At 39.7% G+C, this 17,639-nt stretch overlaps 1 protein-coding gene across 1 annotated transcript; it reads right to left on the bottom strand.

Annotated features, from left to right (window-relative positions):
* Window positions 1-7,250: 7,250 nt before the first annotated feature.
* On the bottom strand, window positions 7,251-7,736 carry LOC141690580 (uncharacterized). The gene has a single exon (XM_074495370.1). It carries the CDS (start codon window positions 7,734-7,736, stop codon window positions 7,251-7,253), a length of 486 nt encoding a protein of 161 aa, XP_074351471.1.
* Between the last annotated feature and the right edge of the window lie 9,903 nt (window positions 7,737-17,639).

Below are 17,639 nucleotides of genomic sequence, written 5' to 3'. Positions count from 1 at the left end.
AGGGTCCTTCATTGATTACATCGAGATAGTCTAGATTTGTAGGCTCCAGGTGCATGAGCATCTTCACCTTTCATGTAGGATATTCAGCCTTTTTCAGAATGGGGATTTTAATACTTTCATACTTGTTCAGAGATATGTTTAGATCGCTTCTGATTGTAAATTTATCAGTGAGCTCTGATACCAATTGTTGCCCAGTAAAGATATAATTGTTTAAGGGGGGTTGGATACAGTTGTATAAACATTTTGAACAAGTATAAAAATATAACAGTTCTTTATATTTCTGATAAAAACTGTTACAAACTCTCTCAAGAAATATTGATGTTCTTGAGAGCTTCTAGGTCGTACAATGCTCGAGTTAATCACTATATGATGACCTAAACTGTGTTTATATAATACACAGCTGCTACAAATCAGTCTAGGATATGCATTATCAATTACTAACAGAAAATGATACATATCGCTAACTGAATATACAAAGTCCTATCTCTTAGAACGAACAAATATCCATCCCTCAAATTAAGGAACAAACTTAATCTTCACAACAGACTGTCTTCAGATACTGATGTTCTGCAGATACTGATGATGCATCAAATCCTGATGGCACATCAAATCCTGATGACATCCAAAATAGTCATATCCTAAGCTTCTCCTGATCATTGAGAATCAGCACGTAACACAGCCAGGACGCGCCCCCTTCATAGGACACGTCTTCCTTTTATTTATGAATTTTCTTGAACAACCTTAAGGGTGCAGGTCCCTTTAAGCCATGCAGTTTGTAATTCTATGACTTGGTATTTTCGGATGTTTTTAGATGGTGACTTCCTCAAGGTTCCATAACTTGAATTTATTTTTATGCATATTTCCCTCTATCCTATTCTGTCATGTTTACCTTGTTTTCTCGTACGCCATAGGATAATAATTTTTACTCAATAGGTTGTATTTTGGGCGCGTCTTCAACTCAAGACGCGTCACCCTTTATGTAATATATCTTCCGGAATATTTCTCCCAGTGAGGGTGTGTCCTTATTACAATTACTCCTTAATATTATAAGCTAAGTGTTGTACTGGGAGGGCGCATCCTTCGTTCAGGAGGCATCTACCTCACTTGTTAATCTGATTCAAGTGCCATAAACAGTCATTAACATTTTGAACTATGAGGACGCGCCTTGGCAATTTGGAGAGGTGGGTGTGTCCTCGTGCTTTATCATTATGCAACTTTCATAAACTCCAGGATGCATCTTCCTTAGAATACATGCTAATATATATTTCCTAGTCATTTTGTTTAGAAATAAGATCAATCAAACAACAATTGTCAAGAAGTGAACAATTTTTCAAAGTCTTTATTAGTAATGCGCTATAGTGTCAAAAGTGTATCGGTCCCATGACTACTATTGTAACACCCCCAAATCCGGGGTCGGGGATCCGGGTTGTCACGAGTTCCATTTCCCTTAATAACACCCAATCTTAATACACAATCAACTACTCTGTACTGTGACCCCATAATAAACACACACACCACAAGTTATAGTCTCAGAGATGAATATCTAAAAATAATCACAAGTCGTTTTATTCCACAATTATATGTCAATACACCTTAAAAGGTTTCTGAATAAATTTACATTTCTTTTCCATTATTACAATTCATTATTATACATAAGTCTGGTACATCATAAGTTGAAAGCCTAGCCTATTGGTAGTTCCTACCTCAGCTACAGCGACATCAACACCTATAGGAAACTGCGGAACATTTCCTAATCGCTTGCGAATCGGGAGCTTGGTCTTGTTCATCTTTTCTATCTGTTGTTGTGTGATGAAAGAAGAAAGCAAGGGTGAGCAGCAAGCCCACCGAAATAATATGTATAATAATTTACAATATATGAGCATTCTCATATTACTCAAGAAAGTTTTGGTTAAGAAGAAATGAACCAAGTTGATATCTTAATGCGATGAAGTCGCAAAATATTCAGTATATATATATATACTTTTCAAAATATTGGAAGTCCTCTTCCATGCATAATACACACAGAGTTCCAGTGTATAACTGTATAAAAATACCGTTGCAAGGTGATCTCATATATCTAACCTTGTCTCAACGTTTTTCTGAAAATCTTTGTCATGCATAAGATAATCATTTACTAGATATAAGTTTAAAAGATGAAGTTACAAGATACTCCAATATACTTATATCTTTTCCAAATACTACTTGAACTACCACCGTTCAAGTTATAATTAGTTCAAAATTTCATCACATAGATGAGACTACAAGATAATACTTGAATAGATTCAACCTTTAAAATATCATCAAAATAAAATGAAGTTATGAGATACTTCATTTGATGCAAACATCATTTTGAAAACTTGACCCTGCCAACAATCAATAATCGCCCAACCGTAGCCTTTCTATCGAAGTGCTCTGGGTAGTGTTGCAGAAATATCCAATTGGATGATGAACTCATTACGGGAGTTTGCCGCGCCAGGAAGACCACTTACGATGATCAGTCATAGTAGTGCAACCCCACCATTTTCTACATGTAGAGGAGAACCTGTCGAATTTACTTGTCAACCGAACACTGAACTCCTAAGGAATGGACCTCCTTAGCGGAACTTCCAGGCCATTTGGGCCAATATAATAAGGCTGGGCCGGCGCCACTCGACCACTTACGCCACTCCTAGTTCAGATGAAATCCATGACTCTGAAATGTAAAGCTCGTTCCCCCTTTCCCCAAGTAGAAACTTGTTGATACGGCTCCACCAAGAAGTCGTATCTAGTTGGAAAGGAGAACTCACTGATATTTCCCAGGCGATGCCTGTTAATGGATTAACTTGTTCCAAGAATTTTACTTCCCGAGTGTTGGGTAAGTAATCAATTCATTTAACAAAACAGCAACCTTGTTGCGAATATAAAACACACCACAGAGTCGGATCCCTCAGGTTTTGAGCGAGTATTTAAATCCCCTTCGAAAGGAGGATCTTAAATATAAAAATAAGTTTTGGGATCCGCTCTAACTTTTAAAAATCATTTTGAAGACTCGCAAAACATTTTTAAGAATGTTTGGAGTGATGCTGATTTAACAAAATAAATCAGTCCCAATATATTAGAAAATATCTTAATATTATTATTTAAATAATATTTCCATAAAGAATAATCTTTATAAAAATAATTGAAGTAGAAGTTTTAAAACTCTTACTTGAATGAAAATTAAATAATCAAAGATATACTTATACAAAAGTACTATCTTTATTTGAATAATCGAAAATAAGTTTGATTATCGAAACATTATTCTTTAATTAAATAAAGAATATATCTCAGCAAATAATCAGAGTCATAGATCCTCAAATGAATATTCAAATAATATTCAATAAATAAATTAAGCTGAGTCATAAGCCCTCGAATGAATATTCGAAATAATATTCAATAATAAAATAAAGAAGTCATAAGTCCTCGGATGAATATTCGAAATAATATTCAATAATAAAATAAAGAAGTCATAAGTCCTCGGATGAATATTCGAAATAATATTCAATAATAAAATAAAGTTATCGAATAAACCTTATTCGATTAATAGTTTTGAAAACTATAACCATATATATATAAATATATATATATATAAAATCTACTCGGGATCCTCGACTCCCGGTTTTAGAAAATGTTTTCACCTTTGGGTCCCTATACTAAGGGTATATGCAATTTACCGCTATTCTCTAGCATAGGTATTATCAACTGAACCAACAGATATATATGGCAAGAATACGAAACAGGCATGCATATGTACCATATCACATGCTACAATATATCGCAAGAATTTGCTAATATAACCGTCATGCATCTATTATAAGATAATGCATATACAAGTGTATACATCACAACAATAGTATAACGGATAGAAAACTTGCCTGAGCGACTGGGGGTTACGAATGGCTCGGGACGAGTCTGGTAACCTATAAACAACAAGTAAGTTGGAATTAAACCAAAGTCACTTGTAAATCTATACATTAACCAACTTAGACTCTAACGCTCGCTTTGCGCTTACTGATTCTCTTAAGTCACTCGAGTACCCTCGGCTCCACCATTTTTAATAATTTAACCATTACAAGTTTTAAGGCGATTCCTTCGCGGGTATCTTACCAACTGCCTATTACACCTTACATAAATATTTCATACTTCAATTAGTCTTTAAGGTCTTTAACCTATGTTTCAAAGTAAGGCAAGGGCTAAGGGTTCGTTCGCGAAACGTCGTTACTTAAAACGGCCGTTTCTCCTAAACCGTTCATCGGAATCAAACGAACCACATATCAAAACGAAGCTCGTAACATGAACTATCTAAACATGGCAATGGTCAAAACCTAGTAGTGAGTTCAAGGGTTCTGATGTTAAGAACAAAAACAGTCTACGGTAAATCGGGCATTACGACAGCTATGTTTACGCGATTTCCCAATTTTATACCCTTCCAATTCAACCCATAATCAAGCCACAATCACATCCCAATCCAAACTCCATCCATACCACATCCTAACAGCCCCAATCAATTCAATATTAACATTTATACTTATGCTTAAGCTTGAATTTAACTATACTTAAGTTCTTTTAACCAAAACAACAAGATTCACCATCCATTTCACTACCACTCCAACCCAAATTCTAAACCAACAAGCATTAAGCTACTATATCACCATAACAACTAGAATCATCCTATTTAACAAAGTAAAGCTAGGGTTTGGAGATGATATACCTTCCTTGAAGTGGTGTGAGTAGCTAGGAAGCCTTAAGAAGTCTTGAGATGACTTGGGGATGCTTGGATCTTAAAGGAAAAACAAGAAAATCAAGTTAAAATTCTTGAAGTCACTATTCATTGTCTTCTTCATTGATTTCTTAAAGAAGATTGTGAATGATTTGGAGGCTTAAACTCATAGAATAGCCATAACTATGCATAAGGAATACTAGGGAATTATCTTACCAATTTAGGAAGCCTTGAACTTGAATTTTGAAAATTGTTTTCTTTGAAAATGGCAAAAAGCCGAGAGCAAAGGGAGGATGAAGGAGAATTTTGTGTTTTTTTTGATGAAAATGAATATTTGCTTGGTTGGTTGAATTAGTTTTGTTTTGTTTTAGGTCAATTACCCATTTACCCTTGATTTTGTGTGGTTAATATTCCACCACATTTCCTTCCCTCTTATGTCATGCTTGCATCACTTTGTGATGTCATCACCCCTCCTTTGTCCTCTTTCTATTGGTTGGATGACACCATCCTCTCTTATCCCTTTGCTTAACTTCCTAATTGTTTGCCTAATGACCGCTGACCTGTTATACGGTTCGCTTAACTTTCGTTTTCGTTTATCGTTTGAGGGATCATACCCGGGATCTTATTACTTAGGTTCCCTTAACCTTTCTCAATATATTATATTCCTTTTATGATCCTCTCTTATAATCCTTTAATTTAAATCCTTTTTATCCTGTTACCTTTTACTCAATTCTTTCCGTATCTAATGGATTTCCGGGAAAAACCAAAGTGTTCGGAATTGGATTCTGACGATCTTTACATATACTTATATACAATATAGAGTACTAATAAAATCTCAGAATATCCATAACAGAACCCCTACATAGTGTGGCATGAAAAGTTTTCTCATTCAGCTAAAACACTATTCATAAGGGTTACAAAAAGTTCAAAATTTTGGGGTTATTACAACTATGCTCTTTGGGGAACTTATTCAAAAATATGATCCTTCAACTAGCTCTAAGGTAGGATAGTACATGCACTACCCCCTAGGCTAGGAGGAAATTTATTGGTTCTAGTCTACTACTCGGGCACAACCCCACTTAAATTAACTAGAAATATACATAATAATTTGTAAAGGGCCGCAGCCACGCCTTACTTGTAGTACTTTCGTAGATGTTCTGCATTCCACACTCGTGGAACAAGTTTTACTTCTAAGTCTTCAAGATGATAGGTCCCCCTCCATAATATAGCTTTTATTCTGTACAGTCCTTCCCAATTAGCTCCAAACACTCCATGCTGAGGATTCTTTGTGTTCGGATCACCTTCTTGAGTACCAGATCTCCTACTTTCAGTAGTTGTCCCTTTACTTTCTTGTTGTAGTACCTTGTTGCACGTTGTTGATACGCTGCGAGCTTTAACATGGAGTTCTTTCTTGCTTCCTCCAAGAGATTCAAATGAAGCCTCTGATTTACCTCCACATCCCCTTCTACATAGCAATCCCTACAGAGCGATCCCGAACCAACTTCCATGGGAACCATAGCCTCGTATCCATAAGTGAGCATAAAAGGAGATTCTCCCGTGGTTGACCTCGGAGTCATGTTCTAAGACCACAACACTTTTGGGATTTCCTCTAGCCAGTTTCCTTTGCGTTCCTCCAACTTGGTCTTGAGAGTATGTTTTATTATCTTGTTGACAACTTCAGTCTGTCCATTGCTCTGCGGATGATATATTGCTGCAAATTCTTTCTAAATCTTCAGATCCTCACACAACTGCCGCAACTCCTTGCTATCAAACTGCTTTCCATTGTCAGAGACAAGCTTTTAAGGGATCTCAAATCTGCATAAAATAGAGTTTAATACAAAGTCTTTTATTTTATTTGCAGTGATGGTTGCTAGTGGCATAAATTCGGCCCACTTAGTGAAGTAATCTACTGCGACCACTGCATACTTGATGTCTCCTTTAGCTTCCGGTAATTCTCCAATAAGATCAATTCCCCACATGGAAAATGGCCATGGACTCATCATAGATGTCAAAAGGGTTGCCGGCATAGATGAGTAATTTGCAAAGCGTTGACAATAGTCACATGCTTTAACAAAGTTCGCAGCACCCTCCTTCATCATAGGCCAATAATAACCTTGGCGTAAAATCTTCATCACCAACGAGGTACCCCCGAGTGATTGCCATAATTTCCTTCATGTACCTCACTAAAAATATAGTTTCCTTAATTCTCATCAACATACCTGAGCAGCGGTTGATTGAAGCCTCTCTTATACAATACTTCATCATACATCAGACACCGCACAGCCTAGTAGCGGAGTTGCCGAGCCTTGAATTTATCCTCATAGAGTGTTCCCTTGTTAATGTAGGTAAGAATAGGCATCATCCATATTTCCTCGGGAGTTTCATCTACTGGCATTACCTCTACCTCCGGGATAGTGGGAATCTCCCGAATTTCCAAAGGTATAGACCCCAACAACACAGCTTCCTGCTGAGACCCCATTTTTGCCAAAGCATCCATGTTGTTGTTCTTTTCTCACGGTACACATTCTATTCTAACTTCCCTAATCTTTTTAAGCAGCCGTTGTGTGCACCTCAAGTACAATTCCATCTGCGGCCCTCGAACTTGAAACCCCCCATTCACTTGATTTACCACAAACTCTAAATCACTTTTCACAATTAGATTCAGAACTCCCATTTCCAAAGCAATCTTCAGGCCATTGATCAGTGCTTCATATTCCGCATCATTGTTTATAGCATAGAAATTAAAGTCGATTACGCTCATCAGATGATGGCCTTCTGGAGATATAAGCACTATGCCCGCGCCCACTCCTTTGTTATTAACTGCTCCATCCTCATGCAAAATCCACCAAGGATGTGGAGGCTCTTCCTTATGCAATAGGTCCAAAACTTCTTTAGGACAGGGTGGATGTAATGCCACCAGAGTCTTATTATCAATATTAGAATCAAATTTTAGTAGGAAATCAGCTAGAGCTTGTCCTTTGATCGTTGTGCGCGACATGTATTCCAAGTCAAACTGTCCCAATTCCACAGCCCCTTTCAATATATTTCCTGACGATTCTGGTTTGTGAAGGACTTGCCACAGTGGACATGTTGTACGGACTTCAATTCCGTGAACTTAAAAATATGGGCGTAACTTCCTTGATGCAAGGGTTAAAGCATAAACTAACTTTTTCATGTTGGTGTAACGAGTCTCAGCATCATGCAGCCTCTTACTCACATAATGCACTAGCGATTGCTGCCCATCCTCTTTCTTACCAGCACCGCACTGATCGAATATTCTGAAACTGCCAAGTACTGAACCAAAGATTCTCATCCAATAGTTTTGATAACATGGGTGGCTTGCCTAGCTGCTCCTTGATCCTCCTGAAAGCCTCCTCACATTTCGGTGTCCACACAAAATCTTTCCCCGCCACTTTTATTGCCTTGAAGAATTCTTTGCATCTGTCGGACGATTTGGACATAAATTGATTTAACGCGGAAATTTTTCCAGTTAAGATTTACACTTGCTTTACACTTATTGGGGACTTCATGTCTAGAAATTCTTTAATCTTGGCGGGGTTGGCCTCAATCCCCCTATGATTGACAATGAATCCAAGGAACTTGCCCGATTCAACACCAAAAACACATTTTTGCGGGTTCAACTTCATGCGAAATGTAACATCCCCAAATTTGGGGCCAGGATTGGGTGTCATTAAACAATCTTTATATAATATAAAATAACATAAAATTGACCCCTCAATTTCGGATCGTTTACAGGTTATGGTATGAAACAAGAATCTAACTATCTAAAATCTACAACAACTAAAATACAAGTTTATTACCTCTGTACTAACTCTCTTGTCTTATTCATTCTAACATCTCCATCCTCTTACAGCTGAGATCTCTCAAATTTCAGATGTATATTAGGAGCTATTCACTTTTATCCTCATTTGATTCTAAAAAAAATAAGAATTCACAAAGCAAGAGTGAGCCAAAAATGCCCAGCAAGTATCATAACTAATTTCCAGGTATCAATATCAAAAGAAATTTCCGGACACAATTCTTAAAATCATTTATAAACATTTCTATTTATTTGAAGTAGTTGAGAGAATAAAACATTGGACTTTACTGATCCTCTGTCATAAATCGAAAGCAACGAGTAATTTACTGATTCATATTTTTAATCAGGTCTTTTTCCGGTTTTGTAGTCCTAAAGCTTTTCAAGAGGGAATGCCATTAATGGAGATCAACAATAAATTAGACTGGACACTAGATCAACATTCACACTCATATCCTGCTGATCAGTCAGGATATAGTGTAGATTTATACCTACGTGTATAGATCCATTCGGGTATCCAGGCACTATGGCCCAATATCAGGGGTCTGGTCCATAGGCTAGGTGCCATTAAGCCCTCTTTTATTTATTGGCCCTATCGTAACCATCCAGTCCGTAGAGTATTTTGATATCAAATCATTTTGATTTCAAAACATCCTGATTCAGGATTTGCAAATAACCCGAAATAATAGGTATTTGCTCAAGAGATCAATCAATAATAAAGGAACAATAATGAAGGGTACTTGTACAGTTAAGAGTAATTACAGCAAAATATAAAACATATAACTATTCTGAACTTAGAATAGGAAAGTAATACTTGCAGTATATCATAAGAAAGTTCTGGAATACTTTCCTTGATATGCTTTAACAACTATTACTGGTTGACTTTGGACTGACTTGGACGTTCGGCTTTATCGTCTAACCACTAGACTATCCAGGATACAACTTCAACACTCAGGTCCTTCGATTGGAACCTTGCTGAGCTTGACAACTGATCACTAGGCTATTTTTAGTCTGACGTCAACCCTCGGGTCTTTTGACTAGAACCTACTGAGTCGAAATACCCTAATTTAGACAATCGTTTAATGCTTGACATATCCTCGCTATCAAATCTACCCATTCAATATGAAATTCCGACTCATAATTATACACATTATTATAATACACATAGCAGCTAGAGTTCACTTATTCAAAACTCAGTTCGATAATCATTTTCGAAAAATACATATACCCGTCATTTCGGAAGAAAAAAAAGGGTTGTCAAGTATTTTTTTACAAAATATTTTATCATGACACGCAAGTACGTTTTACAAAACATTTAAAATTATATAATTATAGACGTTTTAATAGTTATCCTGATAATCTCAAGATACGTCCCCATTTTTTTCGAATTTAATTTTTCTCGAAAATCGGGCAGCATCTCCTTTCTTTATCGGCTTACCCATCGAAACATAACCGGCGTCAAAATTCACAACAATCACTATCTGCAACCCAAATCTCAATATGACCTTCTAAAATAATTAATTATCTTCGTCCCGAAAAATAATTCTACAAATTAATTTATTTGTTTTATAAATTTAGGACTCAAAAATATTCATCATCGTCCATCATCGACTCACCGAGGCTCATCTTCGATGGCCATAAAATTCGTTGGTGCCCGATTAATTCGGGTTTCCAAATGAATTCCACCTATAAATAAAATTTACTTTCGCAAATATCGATTAATTTCATCAAGAATAAACTATAAAAAATCAGAAATTTACGAAACCCGTGGCCACGCACGCACGCGCGGCCCCTGGTCCAGCCTCACAACCCTTCGCGGGTTGGTAAGAAGTCAGTCTTGTTTGGTAAGACGGAATTAGGCAAAGAAAAAAGGGTGCTCGGCCGGAACAATGGCCAACAAAGACCGTAATTACATTAGATAATTGTTCCGGTTTTAGATCTTTGGGAAATTCCTTTTCTTAATACCCTTATTCTCCATTCATCCGGAGCTGCCGTAACTTGGGCCCCGGAGCCTCCGATAGCACAGGGAAGGATCGGGCGGCATACAGCAAAGCAAAACGGCAATAATACAAAAACAAACACAGAAAATACCACAACCACGTTAATTAGACAACATATATACATATACACAGGCGTATATGTATATATATAACCCAACAGGACAAACCCGAAGCAACAACCGAAAAAAAAGATGGCAGCCGGAAATCAAGGCGGCCGAAAAAAGACAGGGGCAGCGGGGATGACCGAAGGGGAAAGGGGAAATACAGAGAGAGGGGAGTGAAGCGATAGATTGGGAGAGATTGAGACGAGAGAGAGATAACGAGAGAGGAGAATCGAGAGATGAAAGGAGAGTGAGATACAGGGCTGTAGTTATCTCTTCTGTTTGTTTTTTTATTACTATTTATTTATTTTATTATTTTTTTATAATTTCTGATTCGTTTTCTTGTAATTTAACGAAGCAGTTACGCGCAAGAATTTATCGAAAAATTATAAATTACATGCCAAAATTCTCAGAATATTCAAAAGTTAATAAAACAAAATTTTCATCATTTAATATATATTTCTTAATGCACTACATACCCGCATTTAACAAATTAACAAATAAACGTGCAGGTGAATTTATTCCGAAAAATTTCCAAAATAATTTTAAAATTCTCAATGATAGGGATAAATAAATTATGCTTGTATAATTAAATACTGCATTAATTGTACGAGCTGTGGGCTGCTAGGCCCAATAAAAAGATATATGATACTCAGACCAGAAAGGTTAAGCCTGATGGACCAGATCAGGCCTGATGGAATAAAAAGGCCCAAAAACCCTGATTATTAATTAATTTCGTAATTAATTAATAAGGGACAAATCAGATGTTGAAAAGAGTCCCGATAAGGATATAAATCCTTGGAGATTAGCCTCAAAGGGACCTAAAAGGATAAGGAATCAGTTTCCTACTATCTAGGACTCCAAAGTCCATTCTAATTATGAGACTTGCCCACCAAGTCTCCTATACCAAGTTCAATTCAAGGACTCCCAACATCTATATAAGGGGTCTCACCCCCACCAATCAGAACTACGTTTTTTGGCTTGATTCTCTAATTCACAGAGATACGTAGGCATCTCGTAAAGGCAGATTGAGTCACGAAACACGAGAGCAGCCATTAAAGGCCTTGAGCTCCCGAATCTTAGTATTAAATATAGCAAGTAATAACCTTAGTTTTTTTTATCCATAACATTTGGCGCCGTCTGTGGGAAAGTAACAACAACCATGGCGAGAACACGGAGAACAATTGGAGCTCTAGAGGAAGGAACACCATCAGAGACAACCCAGGTGATTTCATCAACCGTGGAGGTTCCTCCCCATTCAACTTATGCATCTACTCAGAGGGAAGCCCAGACAGGGACAACTCAACCTCAGCCACAAGGGACAACTCCCCCGATTATTCAAGGTACGAATCCTCAAGTTCAACAAGTACATATACCTGTGAATTCTCGACCCGTCGGGTATGAATATTCAACTGTTGTTACTACTAACCCCTCTTATGGGATGCCCCTTCGTCCTGAGGTTGGAGGAAGCGGATATGCTGGGCGAGGCAAAGCACGAGGGCAGTCGCCCCCTATATACGAGGTTTGGGTCCTATTCCTGAGGATCGGGAATTTTCTGGTCCTTATACTGAGAGAGACTCCGAATCTTCGGATGATGAAGTGGCCCCGAGAAGGAGGCGTCCTGGAAAAGAGCCAATGGCCGATGGAAGGCAACGCCCCCAAAGCACCCCAGGGGCGAATCCCCAAGAAGTGCAGGAAAGGATCAGGGCTCATGAGGCTGAAATCCAAAGGCTGAGGCGTGATTTGGAGGCTCACCAAGCCACCAGACCCCACATACCTCCTAGGGGGAGAAATCCTCCTCCTATCATAGACCTGGATGGTCCGGTAAGAAGAAGGACTGCTGTCCCAAGAACTGATCCAAGCAATCTCCTTCCCCTTGGAGATCCTGATGATCCAACTCCACCCTTCACAGAAGAGATAATGAATGCCCATATCTCAAGGAAATTCAAGATGCCCACTATCAAAACCTATGATGGCACGGGAGACCCCGCTAATCATGTTAGGACATTCTCTAATGCACTGCTGCTGCAACCCGTGAATGATGCTATAAAATGTCGGGCCTTCCCTCAAACCCTGTCGGGTATGGCTCAAAGATGGTACAGTCGCCTACCCCCAAATTCTATTGGATCATTCAGAGAATTAAGTCAGGCTTTTATTAAGCAATTCATCAGTGGAAGAGTCCATGAGAAAAGTTCAGCATCTCTTATGAGTCTTGTGCAGGGAGCTAAGGAATCCTTAAGAGATTACCTGAACCGTTTTACAAAGGAGGCTTTAAAAGTCCCAGACCTTGATGATAAGGTAGCCATGATAGCACTGCAACAAGGAACTAGGGATGAGTTTTTCAAGATGTCTTTGGCCAAACGACCCCCTGAGAGCATGTTGCAGCTCCAAGAGAGGGCAGGGAAGTATATCAAGGTTGAAGAAAGTATGAGGAAGACCGTAGTAAGTAATGAGCCCACTGGAGGCAAGAAACGAAAAACTGATTTGGAGTATATCGCTAAGGACAAATATCCTAGAACCGAACAAAACCCTGATTCAACCCCCAAGAAGGGAGGACCTGGGCAAAAGTTCACTGAATACGCTAAGCTGAATGCTCCTAGAAGTCAGATTTTGATGGAGATTGAGAAAGACAGAGATATTCGCTGGCCTAAGCCCTTGAAGGCTGATCCCGCCAAGCTAGATAAGGGCAAGTATTGCAGGTTTCACAAAGATGTTGGCCATGACACCGATGAGTGTAGGCAATTGAAAGATGAAATTGAGTTTTTGATTCGAAAAGGAAGATTGAACAAGTATACTGGAGAAGGAGGGGATAGGAATAATAATGGAAGGAAGAACTTTGAGGATCGTAGGAGGGACCAAGACGACCAGGGGCGAAACCCCCAGCCTAGAGGACCAGTTATAAACACCATTTATGGAGGGCCGAGACCTCGAGGGCCTGTGATAAACACGATCTTTGGAGGTCCAACTGCTGCTGGATTGTCCAAAAATTCCAGAAAGGCATACACTAGAGAGGTTATGCATATTGTTGGAGAAGCCCCGAAGAGGGCCAGGACAGAAGTAACATTGGCTTTTGATGATTCCGACCTAGAGGGTGTGAAGTTTCCCCATGACGACCCGCTGGTCATAACACCAATAATAGGAAATAGCCCGGTTAAGAGGGTCCTTGTGGATAATGGTGCTTCTGTGGATATCTTGCTCCACGACACCTTTCTAAGGATGGGGTATAACGACTCCCAGTTAACACCAACCGACATGCCGATATATGGATTTGCTGGAGTAGAATGTCCTGTGGAAGGGATAATCAAATTGCCTACCACCATAGGTACGGAGCCAAGGCAAGCAACGCAGATGCTGGATTTCGTGGTGGTAAAGGCTAGTTCAACTTATAATGCTATCATGGGGAGAACAGGGATACATGCCTTCAAGGCAGTCCCCTCTTCCTACCATTCAGTCATGAAGTTTCCCACCCGAAACGGGATTGGAGAAGAGAGAGGAGATCAAAAAATGGCTAGAAGCTTTTATGTGGCCTCTTTGAGGGCAGATGGAGTCGGGGGGCAGGTTCTTCCTATTGAAGATATGGATGTTCGAGAAAATGATGAGAATAGAGGAAGGCCAGCAGAAGAATTGGTCTCGGTTCCTTTAGACCCCGAGAATCCTGAGAGGACGACTTTCATTGGAGCCACATTAGAGGAGCCCCTTAGAGGGAAGTTAGTGAAATTTTTGCAAGAAAATAGTGATGTGTTTGCATGGTCAGCAGCTGATATGCCAGGCATAGACCCGGAGTTAATTACTCACAAGCTAAACGTAGATCCAAGCCGGAAGACAGTGAAACAAAAGAAAAGAAATTTTGCCCCGGAAAGACAAGAGGCTATAAAGCAGGAAGTGGAAAAGCTCTTAGAGGCTGGTTTCATTGAGGAGATTCAATTTCCGGAGTGGTTAGCAAACCCTGTAATGGTGAAGAAGGCTAATGGAAAGTGGAGGATGTGTATAGACTTCACCGATCTGAATGATGCATGCCCCAAAGACTGTTTTCCGCTGCCTAGAATTGATACTTTGATTGATGCCACCGCTGGACATGAGATGCTGAGTTTCATGGATGGGTTTAGCGGATACAACCAGATCAAAATGCATAAGGATGACATTCTAAAGGTATCATTTATCACTGACTTTGGTGTTTATTGTTATCTTGTTATGGCGTTTGGTCTCAAGAATGCAGGAGCCACCTATCAAAGGTTGGTGAATAGAATTTTTAAGGATCTTATTGGTAAGACTACGGAAGTCTATATTGATGACATGTTAGTCAAGAGTCTAGTAAAGACTGATCATATAGCCCATTTAAGGGAAGCTTTTGAGGTCCTGAGGTACCACAAGATGATGTTGAATCCGACGAAGTATGCTTTCGGAGTAGGATCTGGAAAATTCTTGGGATTGATGGTCTCGAAGAGGGGAATTGAGGCAAATCCTGATAAAATAAAGGCAATCCTGGACATGGAACCCCCCAAAACTGTCAAGGATGTTCAGAAGCTCACAGGAAGGGTTGCTGCGTTAGGACGATTCATCTCCAAGTCAGGAGACAAGTGCTTGTCATTTTTCAAGTCACTAAAGAACATCAAAGACTTTGTATGGAGTGAGGAAAATCAGAAGGCATTTGAAGAGTTAAAGAAGTATATGGGCCAGGCCCCGTTGTTGGCCAAGCCAGTTCTGAATGAAGTTTTATTCTTGTACTTGGCTGTTTCAGAGAGCGCCTTGAGCGCCGTGTTGGTTAAGGAGGAACTGAAAGTCCAGAAACCCGTATACTATGTCAGCAAAATTTTGCATGGTGCTGAGTTGAATTATTCAGCCATTGAGAAATTCGCTTTAGCCTTGGTAATGGCTTCAAGAAAGCTGCGTCCTTATTTTCAAGCTCACCAAATTGAAGTGTTAACAAATCAGCCACTGGGAAATATCATTCACAGTCCCAAGGCAAGTGGGAGACTGATTAAGTGGGCAATAGAGTTGGGAGAGTTCGATCTCAAGTATAAGCCACGTACGGCCATAAAAGCCCAGGCACTAGCTGACTTCGTGGTGGAATGTACCATACCCAACCAAGAAGTCGGGGGGCAGGAAGATACCATACCTCAAGACAAGGGAGTCGACAATGGGGACAAGGAGAAAGAATATTGGGTTCTCTATTTTGATGGAGCATCAAAAACAAATTCCAGTGGAGCAGGGTTGGTTTTGCAAAGCCCTGATGGATTCTTAATTGAGTATGCCATGAAGCTAGACTTCCCAACCACAAACAATGAGGCAGAGTATGAAGCCCTGATTGCTGGCCTTGGTCTAGCTGGGACACTTAGAGTCAAAAACTTAAAGGTCCGTGGAGACTCGAAGTTGATCATATCCCAGGTAAAGGGAGAATTTGAGGCAAGGGATGATACGATGGCTAAGTATGTTCGCCTAGTAAGGGTTGTGATGACCCAATTTAATGAATGCCATGTTGAACACATTCCAAGGGAAGAAAATGTTAAGGCAGATGCGCTATCAAAGTTCGCTTCGTCTGAGATTGAAGAAAGTTCAGGAAGTGTGCACTTCCGTGTTTTGAAGACACGAAGCATAGATGTTAAGCTGCTGGCTCCCATAGGCTTGGGGACGTCATGGATTGATCCCATCAAGGCTCACATTCAGACCGGTTGGTTGCCAAGTGATGCAACTGAAGCACGGAAGTTAACTGTTCGGGCACTAAGGTACTCTTTGATAGATGGGATTCTTTACAAAAGATCTTTCGTGGTTCCCTACTTGAGGTGTCTCAGGCCCGATGAGGCACGCTTGGCTCTTGAAGAAGTGCATGAAGGTATTTGTGGACAACACTTGGGGGGCAGGGCCTTGGCTCATAAGATAACTCGTTTAGGCTTCTATTGGCCAGAAATGATGGTTGATGCCAAAGAATATGTGAAGAAGTGTGATCGCTGTCAGAAGCATGCACCAGTTGTTAGACAACCCCCCGAGATGCTGACCTCTATCAACTCGCCTATTCCCTTTGCCATGTGGGGGATGGATATTCTAGGGCCTTTTCCTATGGCCATGGCACAAAGGAAATTTCTGATTGTAGCCATTGATTATTTCACCAAGTGGATTGAAGCCAAACCCTTGGCCAAAATCACAACTAAGCAGGTTGCACAATTCCTGTGGGAAAACATTATGTGCCGATATGGAATTCCCCGTATCCTCGTCACTGACAATGGAACACAATTCAACAATGAGGAATTCAAGAAGTATTGTGAAGAAAATGAAATTGAGTTACGATTCACCTCTGTGGCTCACCCGCAAGCCAATGGGCAAGCAGAGGTAGCAAATCGGATAATCCTGGATGGACTAAAAAAGAGGATCGAGAAGTCAAGAAATAATTGGGTGGATGAGATACTTCCAATATTATGGGCCTATAGGACTACCTGTAGAGTCACGACAAGAGCAACTCCTTTCATGTTGGCATATGGGGCAGAAGCAGTAGTTCCTGTGGAGATATCGCATTCCTCTCCAAGGATTCAGACTTTCAATGCTGTAGAAAATGAGGAAGGGCAGAGGTTAGCCCTGGATCTAATTGATGAAGTGCGAGATGAGGCACACGCCAAGATAGTAGAATATCAGAAAAAGGCTTCATTCTATTACAACCTAAGGGTTAAAGAGAGATTTTTTAAACAAGGAGATCTAGTCTTGAGAAAAATAGAGGCATCTGGTGTAGGACAAAAAGGGAAGCTTGCCCCGAATTGGGAAGGGCCGTACAGAGTCAAGAGTGTTCAAGGTAGAGGAACCTACAAGCTAGAGACTATGGATGGATTTGAAGTCCCGAGAACTTGGCATGCACAAAACCTGAAGGTTTACTATGTGTAGGGCAGCCGGGTACGATTCTCACTCGTCAGGATGGCGAGTAGGTTGAAAAGCACCTTGAAGCTTTGCTTGCTTAGGATTTATATGTTTTAGTTTTATTACGAAGTTTATTATTACTT

Source organism: Apium graveolens, chromosome 2 (assembly GCF_009905375.1).
Source record: "Apium graveolens cultivar Ventura chromosome 2, ASM990537v1, whole genome shotgun sequence".
NCBI lineage: Eukaryota > Viridiplantae > Streptophyta > Magnoliopsida > Apiales > Apiaceae > Apium > Apium graveolens.
The sequence above is the reverse complement of the archived record's forward strand: the minus strand, read 5'-3'. Positions and strand labels throughout refer to the sequence as shown.